Raw genomic sequence first — 22012 nt, forward strand, 5'->3', positions numbered from 1 at the left:
TCTTATCTTGACCCTTTGTAAGTTTACGATATGGCTATTCGTCTACCCTGAAAGTTTCCTGAAAGTGTGCTTGATGTGAAGGTAACATAAAATATGGCACTACAAAAAATTTGTCTTACGAAAAAAAAATGCAAGAATGTTACGACCTTCACCACACATTTAGCTATGCAGTCAATACTTAACAAGCCTTCTATCACGTTTTTAAAGCTCCCCAGAAAGTAAGGCGGAGAAAAATTCCGCTCAATAAAATTGAATTATATGTTCTCAAGATATCGCTCTGCAACTTTTATGGAAGCATCAGGGAGACATTCTAAACATTTGTACCAATTTTCATCAAAATCCATGAAGAAATAAGGAAGTTTATTTTCAAAGCCACGTCCCGCCTTAAACGAATAGTGAAGTACGTTTCCGCTACATTTCTTCTGCGTTTGGCGCTAGGGTGCCTCGATGCGCGCGCCCCCGCTTAGGGTGAGGACATCTGCGTCGTCTGCTACGGCGGCCGCCATTCTCGTTCCCACTGCATGCTCGTTCTCGCGGAGAACGGACTCCTCCGCTTTCCGGCTCCCTATCTCACGCTCGGCAGCGACTGGGGTTAACCCCCTTTCTCCCGCGCTGTTATGCGGAGGGCGTTAAAAGGCTGAATGGGCATTTTTCTTCGTGAACGGAGGCACGGTAAACAGGATTGCATGGGAAACTTCACTGATGTCCCAATGCAAGTGAGTGAATTTGATCGGTAAGAAAATTCAGCCGACGCGGTCAATGCAACAACGTCTTGGTTCTGCACGCTTTGAAGAAACAGCATCAGCAACGGTAATAAAATATAAAGTCCCCTTTTCGTCTGGTAACAGCCAGATGAATACAAAAGCTGTTACCCAAGCAAACATGAAATCATTTATTCAGTGCTTATGAAAACACACAAAGTTAGAGATTTGTGTTTAATGGGAACGTGAACACTGAACATTATTGCACTTTTTAAAAGTCGACATTTATGTTAAATAGACCGTAATTGATAAAATAGTTGTGATCACTATATATATAGATGCAGACTTCAGACTTTGAAGGAAAAGGCTCGCAGAACTGCAGATTCCAGCTTGCTTACGCAAGGCTGACCCCTGCACAAGTCTTGCTTCCGTGGCCACTAGGATGAGTGCTCGGAATTTGTCGGAGATGAATTCGGAGCCTCACTCTGGCATATGCAGCAGTCAGCATTTTGCTTATTCGTTCTTTGTGAGCCATGCATGTGTTCACTGAGGGTTTGTCTATGCCTTCGAGATAGGCTATCAGAGAACGAAGTGGCGACTTCATGGTGAAAAATTTGCCTGTGCACCATGAGTTGACAGCGGTGAAATGTTCCTCGTAGTTTTTTAAAGTTTTCATGACATCAGCGCTTGGATATACGAGGTTTTGCCCATCCCTGACGTATTCCTTGAGTGCAGTCAGGGAAGCATACTGATCGTCAGGCTTGCCAAGGAGAGCAGCCTTGCACTGCGGACAAGTTATAGATTTCAAAATTCCTTTCAAAATAAAACCGCCAAGGTAAAACAAGATGCGGCACTCGGTTGACGTGAGCTCTTCAATGAACAGAATTTCCGTGTCGTTGATTTCATCGACTTCGCTTTCTGCACATTCCTTCTTGCTATGTGCAAGCAGATCGACAAGGTATTCGCGGTCGTCAAGTTCGTAGCTTGTTGATCTCGGAGTGTGAAGAAAGTGGCTGACGCTGACGAGTCGGAGTGCACACTTCAAGTCATACGCAGTGGGCACTGGCTTCATGAGCCGCACCACAGAAAAAAGGTTTTCTAGGCAGTCTTGCAACAGCCTGCTCGTGAGGAGGAATTCATACCCTTCACTGCCAAGAAGCACTTCTTGAAGGCGAAGGACAGCCGTTGTCGCAATTAGGACCCCTGCTTGCGATGGCTTCCACTGAGATCCAGTGCCCATTTTCAGTTCTCTGATGGTGTCTGTTGCCGTGCGTAGTGTGTCCAAGGCGGCATGATATTTAGTAATGTTCCTGCGGCTTAGCGCCATGGTGGGATGACGCGATGACATGAGGGCATACCACCTAGAAACGAGGTCCATAAACCACGCTGTTGTTTCGGCCTCTGGCTCAATCACTCCTTCTTTTATTAGGAACCGAATAGCTGGTGGGGCTTCACGGAAGAGCTGGACAGCGACTCCTACTTTCATTTTGGTGAAGTGCCCACAACTAATGTGGGTTTCTGACAAATTTGGTGCTACCTTAAGTTCGTTGGCTGCGTCATAATCCAAGACGGCCTGTACATGCTCCAATTTCACCTTCGAGGCCGTCAGTCCGTTCCTGCTTACTGTAGTATCACTGAGTGTGAAAACTTTTGAGCTTAGAAGCTGTCCTTTCAGGTTCTTAAGGACATGTGCCGGGTCCGAGATGAAAAAAAGTTCCTTCCCTTTTAAGGTTGGGTGAGGTATTGAGCACGAAGTTGTCGAATGGCGGTGGCTCGAAAAGCCAAATTCTCTCCACATAGCGCGGTTTGCTGCACCCATGTCACATGTGATAACACGGACTCTTAGAGAAATCTGGCTGCATATCTGCACTATTTCCAGGACATATGCCTTGAGTACAGAGCCGTCCACGTGCCTACCAGTGAATTCATAGGCTATCACTTGCTTCCATCTCTGGTTTACCCCACCTAGCATAAACACCAAAGCATGATTGGCTGGCTCTTCAGGCTTTGAGGGCAACGTCGTTCCTCCCAGAAGCACGTCTTCGCCACGGTCGAGTTCAAATCCGGGTGCTATCTCCATTTCATCTAAAAAGAGAACGCAGTCTTTCTCCACGTCCTCCATTCCCTCTGCTTTCGACCTCATGACGTCGATCACTTCATGCAGGATACCTGGCAGAAACTTCAGGCCCTGAATTCTTCTTGCTAACGTTCTGCTGGATGGAAGAGGGTAGCCAATCTTTCTGAGTGTTTCATACCCGGTGGTTCCACAAGCAAATTTAATTTTTAGACCTTGCTTTACTGTTTGCGCTGACCACGAATTACCATGATTGTTGTTCCGAGAAAGAGCACGAATTTGGTCTTCATTTAAAAACTTCGTATTTCGTGAGAAATTAGTTGCCTCTTTCTGCAGCTTGCGTACCTGCATCTGTAGTTTTTTGACAGTGTTCTTAGATTCGTTATGATGTTGTCTAAGCTTATTATTGGCTGCTGTGAGATCTGCAATCTTCTTCCTAAGCTCAGCTGCCTCAGAATCGAGGGGTTGGGTCGCAGTAACTATTGCAGTTTCTTGAAGCCGTGCATCCCTGGGGGTCGAAGTAAGTTGCCCATTAGCATTGTTGGTTTCCGTAGCCGCCAATCTCTCATTTATCTCCCCGTCTGACGAAGAATCAGCGGGAGAAAATTCCTGCGTAGTTGAGGGAAGAACGTTTCTCACTTCTCGTGAAGAATTGTGTGCGGCTGCGTCGTCACTGAATAATGCAGGCACGTGTGCATTTCGTTCCCTTGGTGGCCTTCGCTCTTTAGGAAGTTCTGGAAACAGATAAATAAGAAAAAATGCCCATTACATATATTTAAGATTGTGTTAACTAAAAGCAGAATAGAAGGCGCGCCAGAAAATTTAATATGTATGCGCATGAATCGTTTCCTCACATAACTTTTTCAAATGTAGATAATGAGCCGATAAGCAACGTGGTAACAAATACCAGGGTCAGGAGGCATCTCACCTTTGAATGGGAACACCGTTGGTACAGCATTAGGCTTGAGCTTCTTCCACCCATCCGCGCGGTTCTGTTCGAAGCTGCTGGCTTCGAAATGAGCCTGCAGATGAATTTGATATTGAAATTAGCGGCGCATTTCCGGCTCGATAATGAAAACAATGAAGGCAGCACGCAAGAGAACACAGTAGTCCAAATATCAGTCGAATTACTCGAATGAGAGCCTCAATCTGCACATAACATATCCTGTCTATCTCATTCACTGACTTAATCCGCCATCGCAGAACGAAGCGTCGGGTTAACAGGCCAAAGAACAAATTAGTCGAAATATCAGGCGAATTACTCGAATGAGCGCCTCAATCTGCACATAACAACGATCTCTGTTAATCTCATTTACTGACATAATGCGGCGTCGTAGGACGAAGCGTCCGGTTAATAGGCAGCGGAAGCTACCCAACGCCGCACACATGTCAAAAACAACTTCAGAAATCGTGAGTGAATTAATCAAAATTGGTTCCTGGACCATCCATTTGCACAGTAATTGCCACAGCTTATGTGCCCTTGCTTGTCCTCATGCTCTGTGCCTTGATGCAATGTTTGGGCCCAGACCGCAATTCGCTGGCAAGCGCCTAGTAAAGGCAATTACCTTTGAATGAAAAGAAGCGGCGAAAGCACGCGTGGTACGTATTCCCCAGCGGACACGTGTCGTGCAATTTCGGATGCGAACAAGCAAGCGGCAGACAATGGCCTGTACCGCGCTGTAGTGAAACTCATTTACTTTGTTTTAGTGTTTCACGCAGCTTTTTTAAGCCGAGCAAGAAGAATATTGAACGACACTTAGCTGCCCAAACGCAACAAAATACAAATAAATCGCAACAAAAACAGCACTGAACCAACATGTGGCACTTACGCTGCAGACACACGAGGAGTTCGTCGGTTGCCACTTGTCACGCTTGACTCGCACCAGCCACAGAAGCCGCCTTTTTGGGTCCCTTGGAAAATGGAACATCCTCCAACCATTTCTCGAATGGTTGGAGCACTGAGGAACACAACATCCAGGCATTCTACGCCGATGAAAGCCGCGCGAACGCAGCAGCGTTTCGAGGACGCCCGCACAGCAGCGTGGCGAAGTCGACGCGGGCAACGCAATGGCGGAGGGAGCGCGCGAAAACAGGTTTAGGCGGCGCCGGCTGGTTCAAAGGGTGACCTCACCCTAAGCGGGGGCGCGCGCATCGAGGCACCCTATTTGGCGCTAGTGTTCCTGTATATGCTCCCGCAGGGAGCAGAGTTGCGCATACCTTTTCCGGCGCCGCTCGCACCGCTATTGGCCGAGCGCGAAAAATGACGTCAAATGATCCGCGCCGCTGCGAAGCCAACTTTACGGGCGCATCGCCAACTCATGCGAATTTGTCGTTTCCGTCAGTGCCATCGCCATTGCAATCAGCGGACCGTCGATCGTGCGTTGAGAGGAGCAGCTGCGGGTTTCAGGTACGGTATTCGACGACGTGAAGTCAAGGACCTTGGTGAAGTGATACGAAACACATCGTACTGGCACTTGTATTCCAGTATGACGGGGTGCGGCGCACCACACTGCACAAACCGCACGGAAGTCAGCCATAGGAGTAAATGCTTCAGCCAAGCAAACTAGCTGCAGACACACTGATACTATAGTGAGAGTGTTGTTGCTAACAAGTCTGGGCTTCTTGAGTTTGAATGCACCCTTCAGAGTTTAAAATTGAAATGAATAATATGTACCTCTCTCGTCAACCGCAATTTCTGAAGAGCTAGGACATCGTTGCAGAAAGCACACAAGGGAACAAGGGTAAAACGGGTGCTAAGTTGGCATATGCATATTTAGCTCTCGAGCTGTGATAATTGTAATATATTCATTCTCCGTGTGAAGTTTTGAGAACAGTAAAATTGATTCCAGTCAATGTATTGTCTTGAAGTGCACAGGCTTATTTATTTTGTTAACTAATTGCTGCCATAGAAGCTAAGCCGCAACTGTATGTGTGCTAGCTTGTGAGCATCATGTATCGGCCAGTGGAACAAAAACTTGTCGTTCATTTAAACACGCTAGAAATCTACGTTGTGCTTTGGTGAATGCTGTTTCCTGTGGGCGGGAGTGGAGTGAATGCACTGTTCAATGACGTAGAATTTCCTTGCCTCTGATGCGATAGGTCACAAAGCTTTGTAACCTGGCTTTTTGGCCAAAAGCTGCTTCAGTGATTTCATTGATTTGATACAGTGTCTTCAACTACGGGCTTTTTTCCGAGTGGTAAGAGATCAAGAAAAATGTGTTGTCAGATTACAGTCTGCACTGTGTGAATAATTACTCTGCAAGTTTGCCATCTTGATGTGATTAGTGCAATAAAAATAACCTACTCTTAATAGCTTGTTGCCTTTCCAGTTTCTTTGAATTCTGCCCCCAAGGTTCCAAGAACCAGCACACTTGGCCTGCTGCCAGCAGCCGTTCATGCATTCCCTTGTATGAAATAAATTTGATCTAGAAGCTCATGCATCTTGAATCTTTTTCTACTTGCAGATTTGCTGCTACTATATAGCTGATTAGTCTGCGGTATGAATGAATCGTAAAAGCAAGCGTTGCTTAAAATGTGCGCATGTGAACATTTGAAATGCGCTTAAATCTGTGTCTGCACCGCATTTATCGAAAACGTGCAGCTGTTGTGAACGATGGTTAGTGATAAATGACGCTCTGTTAACGGTCACTGACATAACTGCAGGCACGATAGCTCTCTTGGCGACGGTCATTAATAGGCTGGTTTCAACAGCCAAAATGCGCTTAGTGTCCACCTTACGTGTGTGGAGTTTTCAACACTCTTTAAAACATTTCTTGCTTTCTGACAGTGATAAGACAACTTCATATGCATGCTGAAAATCATTGCACCGCGTTTTGTGGCAACGTACTGCGCGTTTGCGAGCGAACTTTGGAGCTGTTCGAGCCACGGGAGTATTTTATTTTGGGGAATGGAAGGCGGTCCTACCCCCTATTTGTACGTTCGTGAGTGTGTTTGTATATGCCTGTTTACATAGGTACATACAAAGTTTCGGTTGGTTGGAAGCCCACCCCCTACGACTGCACGAATGACTCGTTTGAGCGTAGCCTGTATTAAGAAGTGCCCTTTGCTAAGCGCCTGCGAACAATTGGCGCTTGTAGCTCGCGACCACTAGAGAAAAAGGCGGAACACCGCGCGGCATTTGGCTCCTGCGCGCACGAGGAGTGGCTTCGCTGCAGAGCTGGATCACGACGGCGGACCTATGCGCAACTCTGCTCCCTGCGGGAGCATATACAGGAACACTATTTGGCGCACACGCAGGGGGCCATCTTGCGGCAAACACAGAAGACCCCCTCCTCGCAATGTACGGCGCTGCCCCGACAGGTGGCGCGTCACTCGCCCGCTTCTTACCGCTTCTTAGGGTGTCTCGATGCGCGCCCGCACTCCGTTTAGGGTGAGGACAACCACGTCGTCTGCTAGCGCGGCCGCCATTTTCTTGCATACGCTGGTCGCGGTGCGCGCCTTGGCTGCGTGACGCGCCTTGATAGTGCTGGCCCCGGTAGCAGTGGGGGCTTGAATGGGCCTTTACCTTTGATAATTATTCCTTTTCTAGGGTAGATGAAAACTAGGAGTAAAGATTCGGTGACGCATTCGCTATTTCGAGACGATTAGTGAAGGTATATCAGATCTTTTTTTTTTTACGTTAGAGGAGCACGGCGGGCAACTTCTCGCCGTTATGGCAGGGTTATGTCCACCAGCAATATTCTTCGCCGTGGTGACATAGGATTACCTGGCTGCAAACTGTCATGCGTACACCATGCAATCAAAACATGAAGGCTTAGGCGCAAGGAAAAACAAGGATTTAATACCTTGATCCACAAATACATGATGTTTAAAATGATAACGAACACACTTCACTGCAGTTATGATGCTGCTTATGGTTACTACGCTTGACTTTTTCTCATGCTTATGTGCATGTATACGAAAAGTTCGTACTTATTACAGCGTCTTTAAGTTAGACTAACACCAGCACAAGTTTTGCTTCCGTGACCTCCGGCACGTGTGGCTGGGTACTGGCGTAAATGGATACGTAGCCACAGTCTTGTGTAGGTGGCTATCAGCATTTTACTTATTGCTTCCCTGTGGTCTGCACATGTGTTCAGGCATGGCCGGTCTACCTTCGCAAGGTATTCCGTAAGCGATTTCAGCGGGGACTTCATCGTGTGCATATTGTTTGTACACCACGCGATAACACCCGTGAAATGCTCCTCGTAGTTCTTTGGAGTGCGGATCACTTCACTGCTCGGATAGATCCAGTTCCGTCCATCACTTACATACTTCTTGAGAACTGTCAAAGAGGCATACTCATTGTTTGCTGCTCCAAGGAGGGAATCCTTGCTATTCCTTTGCGTCTCACTAGCTGTGGGAGTTTCATCTGTCGAGCTTGGAATTTCGACGTTCAAAGCATCGTCACCTGGGTTACTGACTTGTAAGTTGTTCGATGACGCCTCTTGCGATACCGTGTGAGTTGACTCAGGGAGCATTTCCCCTGCCTCTGATCCGGCGTGAGGTACTTCAGCGGGGTTGCTTACCTCTTCATTGGTGGATATGGGCACAGGCTGCGTTTTGTCTCTAGGTGGCTTTCGCTTCCTTAGAGCGACTGCAAGCAGAAAGATGCACAAACCATTTATCAAATTAAGCACTAAGAAGAGGGAACACGCGGTATCAAGGAATATGGAAAATCAAGACAATGCGGAAACATGGCATGGCCAGCGTCTCGGCAATTTTTTATTGAGTTTTTAGTTTTCCACAAAGTAAACCTAAGGGTAGGGGGACAAATAGGTATACATAAGTACCTGACTAGGTATCCGCTCCCTGTATTAATTACAATGTCGCCTTGGTTCAGCATCATCATCATCATCATCAGCCTGGTTACGCCCACTACAGGGCAAAGGCCTCTCCCATACTTCTCCAATTACTCCGGTCATGTACTAATTGTGGCCATGTTGTCCCTCCAAACTTCCTAATCTAATCTGTCCACCTAACTTTCTGTCGCCCCCTGCTACGCTTCCCTTCCCTTGAAATCCAGTCCGTAACTCTTAATGACCATCGGTTATCTTCCCTCTCATTACATGTGCTGCCCATGCCCCCCCACCCCCATTTTTTTTCTTGATTTCAACTAAGATGTCATTAACGCGCGTTTGTTCGCCCACCCAATCTGCTCTTTTCTTATCCCTTAGCGTTACACCTATCATTCTTCTTTCCATAGCTCGTTGCGTCATCGTCAATTTAAGTAGAACCCTTTTCGTAAGCCTCCAGGTTTCTGCCCCGTACGTGAGTACGTGAGTACTGGTTAATCGCCTTGGTTAATTACACGTTAATTAGCCAACGCGACTGATTCCCTTTTTCAAGAGGAAATGTGTTAAGTGTGTGTGTTGAGATTAAGGTTGTTGCGCGAACCGATCGACAGCACAACTGATTAGGTAGAAATGCTTCTCGATAAGAGCGGCAGAAGCAGCATTGATACGCACACGCGCACATACGTACGTAGGTGCATACATACATACATGTATACATACATACGTACATACATACATAACCTGTTAAAATCAAAATAAGTGACGCATATCGGGCCAGCGGCTCAAATACTGCTGAAATGTTTCCGAGCGACCACCACTCTTTCGGTAACGAATGTATGCACTTTTAAAGAATGAGGCGGTGAGTCAAATTGGAAATACCTACCTCTGAATGGGAAAACCATTGGTACAGCATTTGGCTTCAGCTTCTTCCATCCAACTGCTCGGTTTTGTTCAAAACAGGATTCTTCAAAGGGAGCCTGCACGAAAAATTGTTAATATAGGTGCCTTATTCACCCGAGAAATAAGATTAAATGACATTAAAAGAAGGAAACCGAACGAACTGACACTGGCACGCATATGGGCTCACATCTGCACACATGCACAAAATAATGCGTAATTCACAAATTTCTTTCACCTCCATGCGCTACTTCCGTGACTATGATAAGCTGGAATAAATGTCTTGAATATCATAATTTTCGTGCACAAGAAAAAGTATAAAAGACCTTCATTTGGAGCAACACGGAGAAAGCACGAGCATAACGCAACGCATGCTGTTTTGAGCTCCAGGATTCGCCCTCCACACTGCTGTATGCGCCTGTCAAAAGTGGGCAGCGAGGGCTTTTGGTGAAGTGTGATGCGCTCCAGATCACGTTTCGTGGCTGAGAAAAATCGTTTATATTTTTATAAGGCTGTGCCTTATTTCGTGATGCCAAGTCAAATAAATAGAGCTGCAAATGTGCCTGAGGTTTCATGTCGGCCCCCAGCTCTAAGAGGCTACGTCCGTTTGCAGCGATCAGAAGGCCGCAAAAGCATGATGACGGCTCCAACATGAACACATAAAATCGTACGTCTGGTTTTTAGAAACAGTTGCACAGATAAGCTGTACGTAAGCCCAAAAATGGATTTGGCGCTGCTGAGAAATTGGGTACTTGCATTGCAGATACATGAGTAGTTCGTCGGCTGCCACTTGTACCGCTTGATTTTCACAGTCCACAGAAGTCGTCTTTTTTGGTCTCTAGGAAATGAAAACATTCTCCAGCCATTCTCGTAAAATATGTTTCTGAAATATAAAAACAAATTTTAAGCTAAAATTATTGCGTTTTCTTGCAATATGTAACACATTGCTTAACGTGGCCGTTAAGCGAAGGCTAGACTGCCTTGAACATGGCAAGCTAGCAACACTGCGCCGCCGCGACGAGACGCGCGGCTGCGCGCGGCAACTCGTGCATCGTTTGGGTGCGCGCCCTCTTCCTCCGTCGGGCGCGACGCGACGTCGAGTCAGCGCGGCGCGTGCGGGCGCATTGGAGCGCGTACGTCTGGTTGAGCCTTTAGTGCACTGGGGAACGCAGCAGCCAGGCATTCCTAAAAGAGACTGCGTGAAGAATGCCGCTTTCCGTGTAGCGAAGCCATCGGCGGGACGGCGGGAACGGAATGCAAGAAAATGGCGGCGGCGCCTCCCGAGAACCGGTTTCGGCGGCGACGACCCCTTGCAAGAGTGGCGCCAGACTCAGCGGAGAGCGGGCGCGCATCGAGGCATCCTACCGCTTCTCCCCTTCGTCTCGTTTGAGCGCATTGGGGCCGTGCGGGGACCGGTGCGAAGATGCCACAATATCCTTGCGTTTAATAAGTTTTCCCGCTCTCTCCCCTTCCAACTTCCAGCACGCGTCACTCGAACGCTCGTGTTTAGGCGACGCGGCTCCTCTTTCCGCTCACAGCGCGATTCCTAGGTGCAGCGTCCGATGCGGGACGCCTCTGCCGTGATCGCTGCGCCGTAGCGCGTCTGTTGGGAAAGCGTCCCCTGCGATGTGTGCCGTTCTACTGGCGAGGAGTCATGCGTCTGCGAGGTGCTCCAAAGCGAGATAGAGGACGGTCCCATCGAGGCGTCAGCCCCATGATCGCGTCCGCCTTCATGGCGCGTCGCGGCCCGGCTGTCCGTGCCGATTACGACGTTTGGCCCGCGTAGATCGTTTCTCCTTCCGAGACACCGAGTTCTTTGGTCCGTTCCGCTTGCTCAGGCGCACGTTTCGTTGCCGCGCCGAACGCTGCGTTGCTCGGCGCTCACCGCGTGATTGGTGTGTGCAAAGTCCGATGCGGGGCGCCTCGTAAGTGATCGTTGCGCCGTAGCGCATTGTCTTACACCCCTTGGCGGGTCGACGGGTGTTGTATTGCAGGGCCTTACGCGCTCGCTCTTGAGACGCGTGTAATGGAAGCGGTGCCGTCTACCAGTGCCGGGGCGGCGCATTTACATTCGCTTGCCTGTGCAGCCGGTCGACTGCAGCGCCGCCCCCGCGACACCAACGGGAAGTATTAGTCCCTGCTCCATCTATCGGTTTGCTCTGGCGCAGATAGAAGACGATCGTCTTCAACGCGATCGTCGTCGTGCTCTTTGCACACCACAAACGCGTCAAACACACACAAAACTCGATTGCGCAAAACGCGCTGTTCCACCTTGCATCGCTTCGTTCGTGGTCGTGCTGTTTGCGCGAACAAACGCGTCACACACGCAACTCGATTGCTCTTTGCACACACCAAACGCCAAACCGCGATGTTCCACCTTCGTTCGTGGTCGTGCTGTTTGCGCATACACCTTCGTCACACACGCAACTCGATTGCTCTTTACACGCACCAAGCGCATCACACACACACACAACTCGATTGCCGTAAAACGCGCTGTTCCACCTTGTATCGCTTCGTTCGTGGTCGTGATGCTTGCGTGCACGCGCACTGAACCACCCACCGCGCTGCTCCGGCGAGTTGACGCAAACAATGCTACCGCGCACTATCCTGTGCTATGGTATATTTCCATATTTCTATGGGACGTATAGGCTAGGGCGTTCCGGAGCTAGGCGCGTTTTTTTACACGACACCTAGGGCGCTAGGCTCCCCTAGGGCGAAAACTTACCTAGATATATAGTTCCCGTTGGTGCCGCGGGGGCGGCGCTGCAGTCGACCGGCTGCTCAGGCCAGCGAATGTAAATGCGCTGCCGGGTGCACTACACTGTATTGCTCATCAGTATCTTGCTCGCTGGTGACTTAGAAGTACGTATGTATGTATGTATGTATGTATGTATGTATGTATGTATGTATGTATGTATGTATGTATGTATGTATGTATGTATGTATGTATGTATGTATGTATGTATGGATGGATGTATGTATGTATGTATGCATTCTTTATTTCCACAAAAACTAAATACAGCTTTGCGGGGGTAAAGTGGGGAAAAAAGCTGCTCGTAGCAGCTTGACCAGCCCGAAATACCCTTAATACAGAAAAGAGAAGGGAGCAGCAGAGCGGAAAAACACGGACATACATATTCAGGCACTACAACATATCATGCATACGCATCGCAAATCAAGCGAGGAAGAAAATACAACAAAAGCAAGATGTGAGCAAGCAAGCAAAAACACAAAATTTCACTGCACTTCAATAGCATATAGGCATTGTACAACTCACATATGAGAGAAAAAATCAAGAATATCAGGAGGAAAACAAGTTGCAATATCAATTTTGTTAACAATACAATAAGATCGTTTAATAACCGAGGTAGCCTGGAGTACAGCATTTGTGATCCATAGTTTGTGCGCGATTTTGGTACGTTCCATTACTCTGGCTTTCTTGCGCTGTATGGAGTTTCGTGTAGCTTTAAGTTAGCCATAACAGTAATGTAGTTTATGTTCTTCTTCTGTTCATTTTTATACGCAAGCACTAAACGATATCTTAAAAGGGCCTGTACTTTCGGTCTGTTAAGTTTATGAAATAAGTAAGCTGAAGGGAAATCGTATAGTTTATTACAAATAACGCGAAGAGCCTTCTTTTGCAGTATGTACAGCCTGTTGATGTCTGTGTCAGAGGTGGTAGCCCAGACAAAACAACAATAATTTAAATTGCTGAGAAAAAGTGAATTATATAACAAGCACTTAATAGAGCGAGGGAGATAGTTCAAGGAATAAAAATATACCAGTGATTTGTGAAAGCTTACTAGCAAGAAAATCTATATGGCTCTGCCACGTCATAGTATGATAAAAAAATACACCTAGCGATTTTACCGAGTGTACAAGTTCAATTTTAGAATTGTTCATTAGCAATTCTTCCTCTAGAGAAATTTGCGTTTTCTTAGCGCGAAATAATAACGGCTTAGTTTTTTTGGGAAATAATAGTCAAACCTTCGTCAAATGACCATGTGTATAGTTTATTCAAAACTGCATTAGCTCTTATAATCAATTCGTCAGGGCGGTTAGCTGAAAAGAATAACGTAGTGTCACCAGCATAGATTACGTAACGCGTATCAACATCAATGTTTACTAAATCGTTAATAAAGATATTAAAGAATAGGGGCCCTAAAATACTGCCCTGGGGTACACCTACATTGACCGACCGAACTTCAGATTTAAAGCTATTTACTAGTACAAGCTGCTTTCTATGACCAAGATATGACCTAATCAAGTCAAGTGCATTGCCGCGTATGCCGTAGTGGTGTAACTTATAAGCAAGAGATCATGATTTATACAATCGGCGGCTTTTGAAAAATCGACAAATACTCCCAATGTTAGCAAACGTTCCTCAAAATTATTTAGAATTAGTTCTTTCTGTTCAAGCAAAGCTAGCTGTGTTAATATATTTTTCCGGAAAGCGTACTGATGCTTAGTTATTAAGTTGCGCTTGTCCAGAAATTCTGATACTCTGCAAAAAATTATTTTTTCTACGCATTTCGAAAATATCGGTAGAATTGACACAGGTCTATAATTAGGTAAGGCAGTTTTGTCACCTTTCTTGAACAATGCTACTACTTTTTCCATCTGCATTTTGTACGGGAACACACCGGTAGAAAGGCAGATATTAGAAATATGGGCTAGTACTGGAGCGATTATATCTATCACAAGTGTACATGAAAATGATGCCTTTGTATGACTCAAGAGCATGCCGAGCGAACGAATGGGCGGTGCGAACGGGGTGCGATAATGCTATCGCATTCCACTCTTGAAGGCGAAGTTTAAGCGTCCTCCAATTTTTTCTCGTGTAGCAGGCGTTAAGCAGTCCCCGTATGTGGGCCGATCCGGAAGTTAGTGCAATGCCGGGCCGACTCGTGGTGGAGGTGAACAGGCGTTAAGAACTCCCTATACGTTTGCTAATCCCGAAGATAGTGTAATGCCGGGCCGACTGGCGGCGCAGGTGAAGCAGGCGTTAAACACTTCTCATACGTGGGCCGTTCCCCAAGATACTGTAATGCCGGGCCGACTCGCGGCGGAGGTCAACCATGCGTGAAACACTCCCCATACGCGGGCCGATACCGAAGATGGTGCAGTGCTGGGCCGACTCGCGGCGCAGGTGAACCAGGCATTAAGCACTCGCCATACGTGGGCCAATCCCGAAGCTGGTGTAATGCCGGGCGGATTCGCGGCGTAGGTGAACCAGGCGTTAAACAGTCCACATACGCGGGCCGATCCCGAATATAGCATAATGCCGGGCCGACTCGCGGCGGAGGTGAACCCAGGCGTTAAGCACTCCCCATACGTGGTCCGATCCCGAAGAAGTGCAATGCCGGGCCGAATTGCGGCGCAGGTGAACCAGGAGTTAAGCACTCGCCATACGTGGGCCAATCCCGAAGCTAGTGTAATGCCGGGCGGATTCGCTGTGGAGGTGAACCAGGCGTTAAGCGGTCCCCATACGCGGGCCGACCCCGAAGATGGTGCAATACCGGCCCGACCCGCGGCGCAGGTGAAGCAGGCGTGAAGCACTCCCCATACGTGGGCCGATCCCTAGGATGGTGCAATACCGCCCCGACCCGCGGCGGAGGTGAAGCAGGCGTTAAGCACTCCCCACACGTGGGCCGATCCCGAAGTTAGTGCAATGCCGGGCCGACTTGCGGCGCAGGTGAACCAGGCGTTAAGCAATCGCCATACGTGGGCCGAAACCGAAGTAGTGCAATGCCGAGCCGACTTGCGGCGCAGGTGAACCAGGCGTTAAGCACTCGCCATACGCGGGCCAATCCCGAAGCTAGTGTAATGCCGCGCGGATTCGTGGCGGAGGTGAACCAGGCTTAAGCAGTCCCCATATGCGGGCCGATACCGAAGATGGTGCAATACCGGCCCGACCCGCGGCGCAGGTGAAGCAGGCGTGAAGCACTCCCCATACGTGGGCCGATCCCTAGGATGGTGCAATACCGCCCCGACCCGCGGCGGAGGTGAAGCAGGCGTTAAGCACTCCCCACGCGTGGGCCGACCCCGAAGTTAGTGCAATGCCGGGCCGACTCGCGGCGGAGGTGAACCAGGTGTTAAGCACTCCCCATACGTGGGCCGATCCCGAAGTTATTGGAATGCCGGGCCGACTTGCGGCGCAGGTGAACCAGGCGTTAAGCAATCGCCATACGTGGGCCAATCCCGAAGCTAGTGTAATGCCGGGCGGATTCGCTGTGGAGGTGAACCAGGCGTTAAGCACTCCTCATACGCAGGCCGATCCCGAAGATAGTGCAATGCTGGACCGACTCTTGGCGCAGGTGAACTAGGCGTTAAGCAATCGTCATACGTGGGCCAATCCCGAAGTCAGTGTAATGCCGGGTGGATTCGCGGCGGAGGTGAACCAGGCGTTAAGCACTCCCCATACGTGGGGCGATCCCGAAGATGGTGCAATACCGGCCCGACGCGCGGTGCAGGTGAAGCAGGCGTGAAAAACTCCCTACACGTGGGCCGATCCGGAAGATAGTGCAATGCCGGGCCGACTCGCGGCGCAGGTTAAACAGGCGTAAAGCAATCGTCATACGTGGGCCAATCCCGAAGATAGTGTAATGCCGGGCAGATTCGCAGTGGAGGTGAACCAGACGTTAAGCACTCCCCATATGTGGGCCCATCCCGGAGATGGTGCAATACCGGCCCGATCCGCGGCGCAGGTGAAGCAGGTGTGAAGCACTCACCATACTTTGCCCGATCTCGAAGATAGTGCAATGCCGGGCCTACTTGCGCCACAGGTGAACCAGGCGTTAAGCACTTCCCATACGTGGGCCGATCCCGAAGTTAGTGCAATGCCGGGCCGACTCGCGGTGGAGGTGAAGCAGGCGTTAAGCAGTCCCCATACGTGGGCCGATACCGAAGCTGGTGATATGCTGGGCCGACTGGCGGTGCAGGTGAACCAGGCATTAAGCAATCGGCATACGTGGGCCAATATCGAAGATAGTGTAATGCCGGGCGGATTCGCGGCGGAGGTGAACCAGGCGTTAAGCGGTCCCAATACGTGGGCCGAAACCGAAGTTGGTGCAATACCGCCCCGACCCGCGGCGCAGGTGAAGCAGGCGTGAAGCACTCCCCATACGTAGGCCGATCCGGAAAGTAGTGCAATGCCGGGCGGACTCGCGGCGGAGGTGAACCAGGCATTAAGCGCTCCCCATACGTGGTCCGATACGGAAGATGGTGCAATACCAGCCGGACCCGCGGCGGAGGTGCAGAAGGCGTTAAGCGCTCCCCACACGTGGGCCGATCCCGAAGTTAGTGCAATGCAGGGCCGACTCGCGGCGTAGGTGAACCAGGCGTTAAGAAGTCCCCATACGCGGGCCGATCCCGAAGAAGTGCAATGCCGGGCCGAATTGCGGCGCAGGGGAACCAGGCGTTAAGCACTCGCCATACGTGTGCCAATCGCGAAGCTAGTGTAATTCCGCGCGGATTCGTGGCAGAGGTGAACCAGGCGTTAAGTAGTCCCCATACGCGGGCCGATCCCGAAGCTGGAGCAATACCGGCCCGACCCGCGGCGCAGGTGAAGCAGGCGTGAAACACTCCCCATACGTGGGCCGATACCTAAGATGGTCAAATACCGCCCCGACCCGCGGCGGAGGTGAAGCAGGCGTTAAGCACTCCCCACACGTCGGCCGATCCCGAAGTTAGTGCAATGCCGGGCGGAATTGCGGCGCAGGTGAACCAGGCGTTAAGCACTCCCCATACGTGGGCCGAAACCGAAGTAGTGCAATGCCGAGCCGACTTGCGGCGCAGGTGAACCAGGCGTTAAGCACTCGCCATAGGTGGGCCAGTCCCGAAGCTAGTGTAATGCCGGGCGGATTCGCGGCGGAAGTGAACCAGGCGTTAAGCGGTCACCATACGTGGGGCGATCCCGAAGATGGTGCAATACCGGCCCGACCCGCGGCGCAGGTGAAGCAGGCGTGAAGCACTCCCCATGCGTGGGCCGATCCGGAAGTTAGTGCTATGCGGGGCAGACTTGCGGCGGACGTGAACCAGGCGTTAAGCACTCCCCATACGTGGGCCGACCGGAAGATGGTGCAATGCCGGGCCGACTCGCGGCGCAGGTGAAACAGGCGTTAAGCACTCCCCATACGTGGGCCGATCCCGAAGATGGTGCAATACCACCCCGACCTGCGGCGGAGGTGAACCAGGCGTTAAGCACGCCCCACACGTGGGCCGATTCCGAAGTTAGTGCAATGCCGGGCCGACTCGCGGCGGAGCTGAACCAGGCGTTAAGCACTCACCATACGTGGGCCGATACCGAAGATAGTGCAATGCCGGGCCTACTTGCGGCACAGGTGAACCAGGCTTTAAGCACTCGCCATACGTGGGCCGATCCCGAAGTTAGTGCAATCCCGGGCCGACTCGCGGCGGAGGTGAACCAGGCGTTAAGCACTCCCCATACGCGGGCCGAACCGGAAGATAGTGCAATGCTGGGCCGACTCGCGGCGCAGGTGAACCAGGCATTAAGCACTTGCCATACGTGGGCCAAACCCGAAGCTGGTGTAATGCCGGGCGGACTCGTGGCGGAGGTGAACCAGGCGTTAAGCACTCCCCATACGTGGGCCGATCCGGAAGATGGTGCAATACCGGCCGGACCCGCGGCGGAGGTGCAGAAGGCGTTAAGCGCTCCCCACACGTGGGCCGATCCCGAAGTTAGTGCAATGCAGGGCCGACTCGCGGCGGAGGTGAACCATGCGTTAAGAAGTCCCCATACGCGGGCCCATCCCGAAGATGGTGCAATACCGGCCCGACCCGCGGCGCAGGTGAAGCAGGCTTGAAGCACTCCCCATACGTGGGCCGATCCGGAAGATAGTACTATGCGGGGCAGACTTGCGGCGGACGTGAACCAGGCGTTAAGCACTCCCCATACGTGGGCCGATCCGGAAGATGGTGCAATACCGGCCCGACCCGCGGCGGAGGTGAAGCAGGCGTTAAGCACTCTCCACACGTGGGCCGATGCCGAAGTTAGTGCAATGCCGGGCGGAATTGCGGCGCAGGTGAACCAGGCGTTAAGCACTCCCCATACGTGGGCCGAAACCGAAGTAGTGCAATGCCGAGCCGACTTGCGGCGCAGGTGAACCAGGCGTTAAGCACTCGCCATAGGTGGGCCAATCGCGAAGCTAGTGTAATGCCGGGCGGATTCGCGGCGGAAGTGAACCAGGCGTTAAGCGGTCACCATACGTGGGGCGATCCCGAAGGTGGTGCAATACTGGCCCGACCCGCGGCGCAGGTGAAGCAGGCGTGAAGCACTCCCCATACGTGGGCCCATCCGGAAGTTAGTGCTATGCGGGGCAGACTTGCGGCGGACGTGAACCAGGCGTTAAGCACTCCCCATACGTTGGCCGACCGGAAGATGGTGCAATGCCGGGCCGACTCGCGGCGCAGGTGAAACAGGCGTTAAGCAATCCTCATACGTGGGCCAATGCCGAAGATAGTGTAATGCCGGGCAGATTCGCAGCGGAGGTGAACCAGACGTTAAGCACTCCCCATATGCGGGCCCATCCCGAAGATGGTGCAATACCACCCCGACCCGCGGCGGAGGTGAACCAGGCGTTAAGCACGCCCCACACGTGGGCCGATTCCGAAGTTAGTGCAATGCCGGGCCGACTCGCGGCGGAGGTGAACCAGGCGTTAAGCACTCACCATACGTGGGCCGATCCCGAAGATAGTGCAATGCCGGGCCTACTTGCGGCACAGGTGAACCAGGCTTTAAGCACTCGCCATACGTGGGCCGATCCCGAAGTTAGTGCAATCCCGGGCCGACTCGCGGCGGAGGTGAACCAGGCGTTAAGCACTCCCCATACGCGGGCCGAACCGGAAGATAGTGCAATGCTGGGCCGACTCGCGGCGCAGGTGAACCAGGCATTAAGCACTTGCCATACGTGGGCCAATCCCGAAGCTGGTGTAATGCCGGGCGGACTCGTGGCGGAGGTGAAGCAGGCGTTAAGCTCTCCCCACACGTGGGCTGATCCCGAAGTTAGTGCAATGCCGGGCCGAATTGCAGCCCAGGTGAACCAGTCGTTAAGCACTCCCCATACGTGGGGCGAAACCGAAGATAGTGCAATGGCGAGCCGACTTGCGGCACAGGTGAACCAGGCGTTAAGCACTCGCCATACGTGGGCCAATACCGAAGATAGTGTAATGCCGGACCGACTCGCGGTGGAGGTGATCCAGGCGTTAAGCACTCCCCACACGTGGGCCGATCCCGAAGATAGTGAAATGCCGGGCCGACTCGCGGCGTAGGTGAACCAAGCGTTAAAGGGGTGGAGACGTGAATATTTTCGTTCATGTGTTCTTCGATTCAAGCGTTGCGTACTTCTTCAGGAAGCACGATACACACCGCGGGATTCATATATACCCGATAAATAATTTAATAATAGCGTTATTATACCGAGCGATTTCGGTTTCTGGGTTGCTGGTGATGCTATGACGTCGTAGGAGAGGAAACTCAACACGGCTTGCTCACGTGGATCACAAAAAATAGTGACGTAAAACTATGCTGCGTCGTCTGCTCACGCATACGCGTGCTCTGCCAGCAGAGGTAAACAACTGGGGACTGGAAGTGCATATTGCGATTATTATAATTAATGCTACGAGCGACAACAAGGGTAAGAAAATATTGCGTCTTGTGAGAGTTGGTGATTGATTCCGAAGTACCGGAAAAAGCCTGGCGACGATATCGGCGCTGCCGAACGATCCGCGGTGCTGAGGCTGCCGTCGGTGCCAGAGTGACCACTCCTCTGACTCCTCAGTGGATGATTGGCTGCTTCGCCATACGGCTGCTGCACGAATGGGTCCCGGTCCCAGCCTCTCTACGGCAAGGAAATCTCGCCGTTCGCGAGCAAAGTGGCCGTCGCACTGTGGCCCGCGAACGGCAATAGGCGTGCGGCAAGTTCCCGTGCCGGTAACGTGTGCGGGCCTTTACACGTTGAGAAACGCCAAGCGAACGAGAGACCGCTCCGAGCTGCCGAACTATGCGACTCGCAGATGCTACGTCAACTGCTCTCCGCTACAGCGCTGTGCATGTCTCGGTTAGCCAGGGGCCAGGGTTAGCTCGGTTACAGTGTTCTAGAAGCCTGTAATAGAGAAAGGATCTTCAGAATGACCGAAAGCTGAGCTAGTTGGTAAGGATTCATAATGCAAAGAAGTGGTAAGGCGTTCAGGCACGGACACAAGAGAAGTGGACAACATGAACGCCGCATATCCTGGTCCCTTTCGGAACCGGCGGGCTAGTGTTAGGCCCGTCCACATTACCGGCAGGGCAACTCGCCGCACGCCGTTTGCCGTTCGCAGGCCGCCTTGCGGCGTTCGTGTTGTCCACTCCTCTCCTCTCGTGTCCGTGTTTGCACGCTTTACCCCTTCTTTGCATTACGAAAGAATTTCTATATGCCTGTAGCTGGGTCATAGTGGAGGCTATGCTTGGTCGCTCGGTTCAGCAGGCTCCGTAATCGGCATTTCATCGCTACTCATCGTACGTCACGTTTTTGTGCTAGTGTGCTATGACGTCAATATTTTCGTTTTCCCGCTGTGACGTCATAACAGCCGTGCTAGCGATGGGTCTCGATCGCGAGAAGGAGCTTTTAATGACTTTTTGGAGCTGAATTGAAATTATTTTGAAATGTTTGCAGCGTCCAATACCTCGTTGTGGGTGTCCTCGCATACAGACGCAGCCTACAACAGACATTTTATAGCCTCAAAATTTGGCGTCTCCACCCCTTTAAGAACTCCCCGTACGTTTGCCAATACCGACGATAGTGCAATGCCGGGGCGACTGGCGGCGGAGGTGAACCAGGCGTTAAGAACTCCCCGTACGTTTGCCAATACCGACGATAGTGCAATGCCGGGGCGACTGGCGGCGGAGGTGAACCAGGCGTTAAGAACTTCCCCAACGTTTGCCAATCCCGAAGATAGTGTAATGCCGGGCCGACTCGCGGCGCAGGTGAAGCAGGCGTTAAGCACTCCCCATACGTGGGCCGATCCAGAAGATACTGTAATGCCGGACCGACTCGCGGCGCAGGTCAACCAGGCGTTAAGCACACCCCATACGTGGGCCGATCCCGAAGATTGTGCGATGCCGGGACTACTCGCGGCGGAGGTGAACCAGGCGTTGAGCACTCCCCATGCGTGGGCCGATCCAGAAGATACTGTAATGCCGGACCGACTCGCGGCGCAGGTCAACCAGGCGTTAAGCACACCCCATACGTGGGCCGATCCCGAAGATTGTGCGATGCCGGGACAACTCGCGGCGGAGGTGAACCAGGCGTTGAGCACTCCCCATGCGTGGCCCGATCCCGAAGCTAGTGGAATGTCAGGCCGACTCGCGGCGGAGGTGATGCAGACGTCAAGCACTTCCCATACGTGGGCTGATCCCGAAGATTGTGCAATGACGGGCCGATTCGTGGCGCAGGTGAACCAGGCGTTAAGAACTCTCCATATGTGAGCCAATCCCGAAGTTAGTGTAATGCCGGGCCGACTCGCGGCGCAGGCTAAGCAGGCGT

At 51.4% G+C, this 22012-nt stretch overlaps 2 protein-coding genes and 1 long non-coding RNA gene across 6 annotated transcripts in view; 2 read left to right on the plus strand and 1 right to left on the minus strand.

Annotated features, from left to right (window-relative positions):
- LOC142586040 (E3 ubiquitin-protein ligase SHPRH) overlaps positions 1-22012 on the plus strand; it is a 444374-nt gene that overhangs the window by 354672 nt on the left and 67690 nt on the right. The gene's annotated exons all lie outside the window — the stretch shown is intronic.
- Positions 713-4808, minus strand: LOC142586038 (uncharacterized). The gene is made up of 3 exons (XM_075697263.1): positions 4605-4808; positions 3704-3797; positions 713-3509 (listed from the first exon to the last, which is right to left on the minus strand). Exons 1-3 carry the CDS (start codon positions 4755-4757, stop codon positions 1096-1098), a joined length of 2661 nt encoding a protein of 886 aa, XP_075553378.1. The 5' UTR covers positions 4758-4808; the 3' UTR covers positions 713-1095.
- LOC142586039 (uncharacterized) lies at positions 4953-6206 on the plus strand. The gene is made up of 2 exons (XR_012829191.1): positions 4953-5182; positions 6105-6206. It is a non-coding gene; the product is annotated as an uncharacterized LOC142586039 (long non-coding RNA).

Source organism: Dermacentor variabilis, chromosome 6 (genome assembly GCF_050947875.1).
Source record: "Dermacentor variabilis isolate Ectoservices chromosome 6, ASM5094787v1, whole genome shotgun sequence".
Classification (NCBI taxonomy): domain Eukaryota; kingdom Metazoa; phylum Arthropoda; class Arachnida; order Ixodida; family Ixodidae; genus Dermacentor; species Dermacentor variabilis.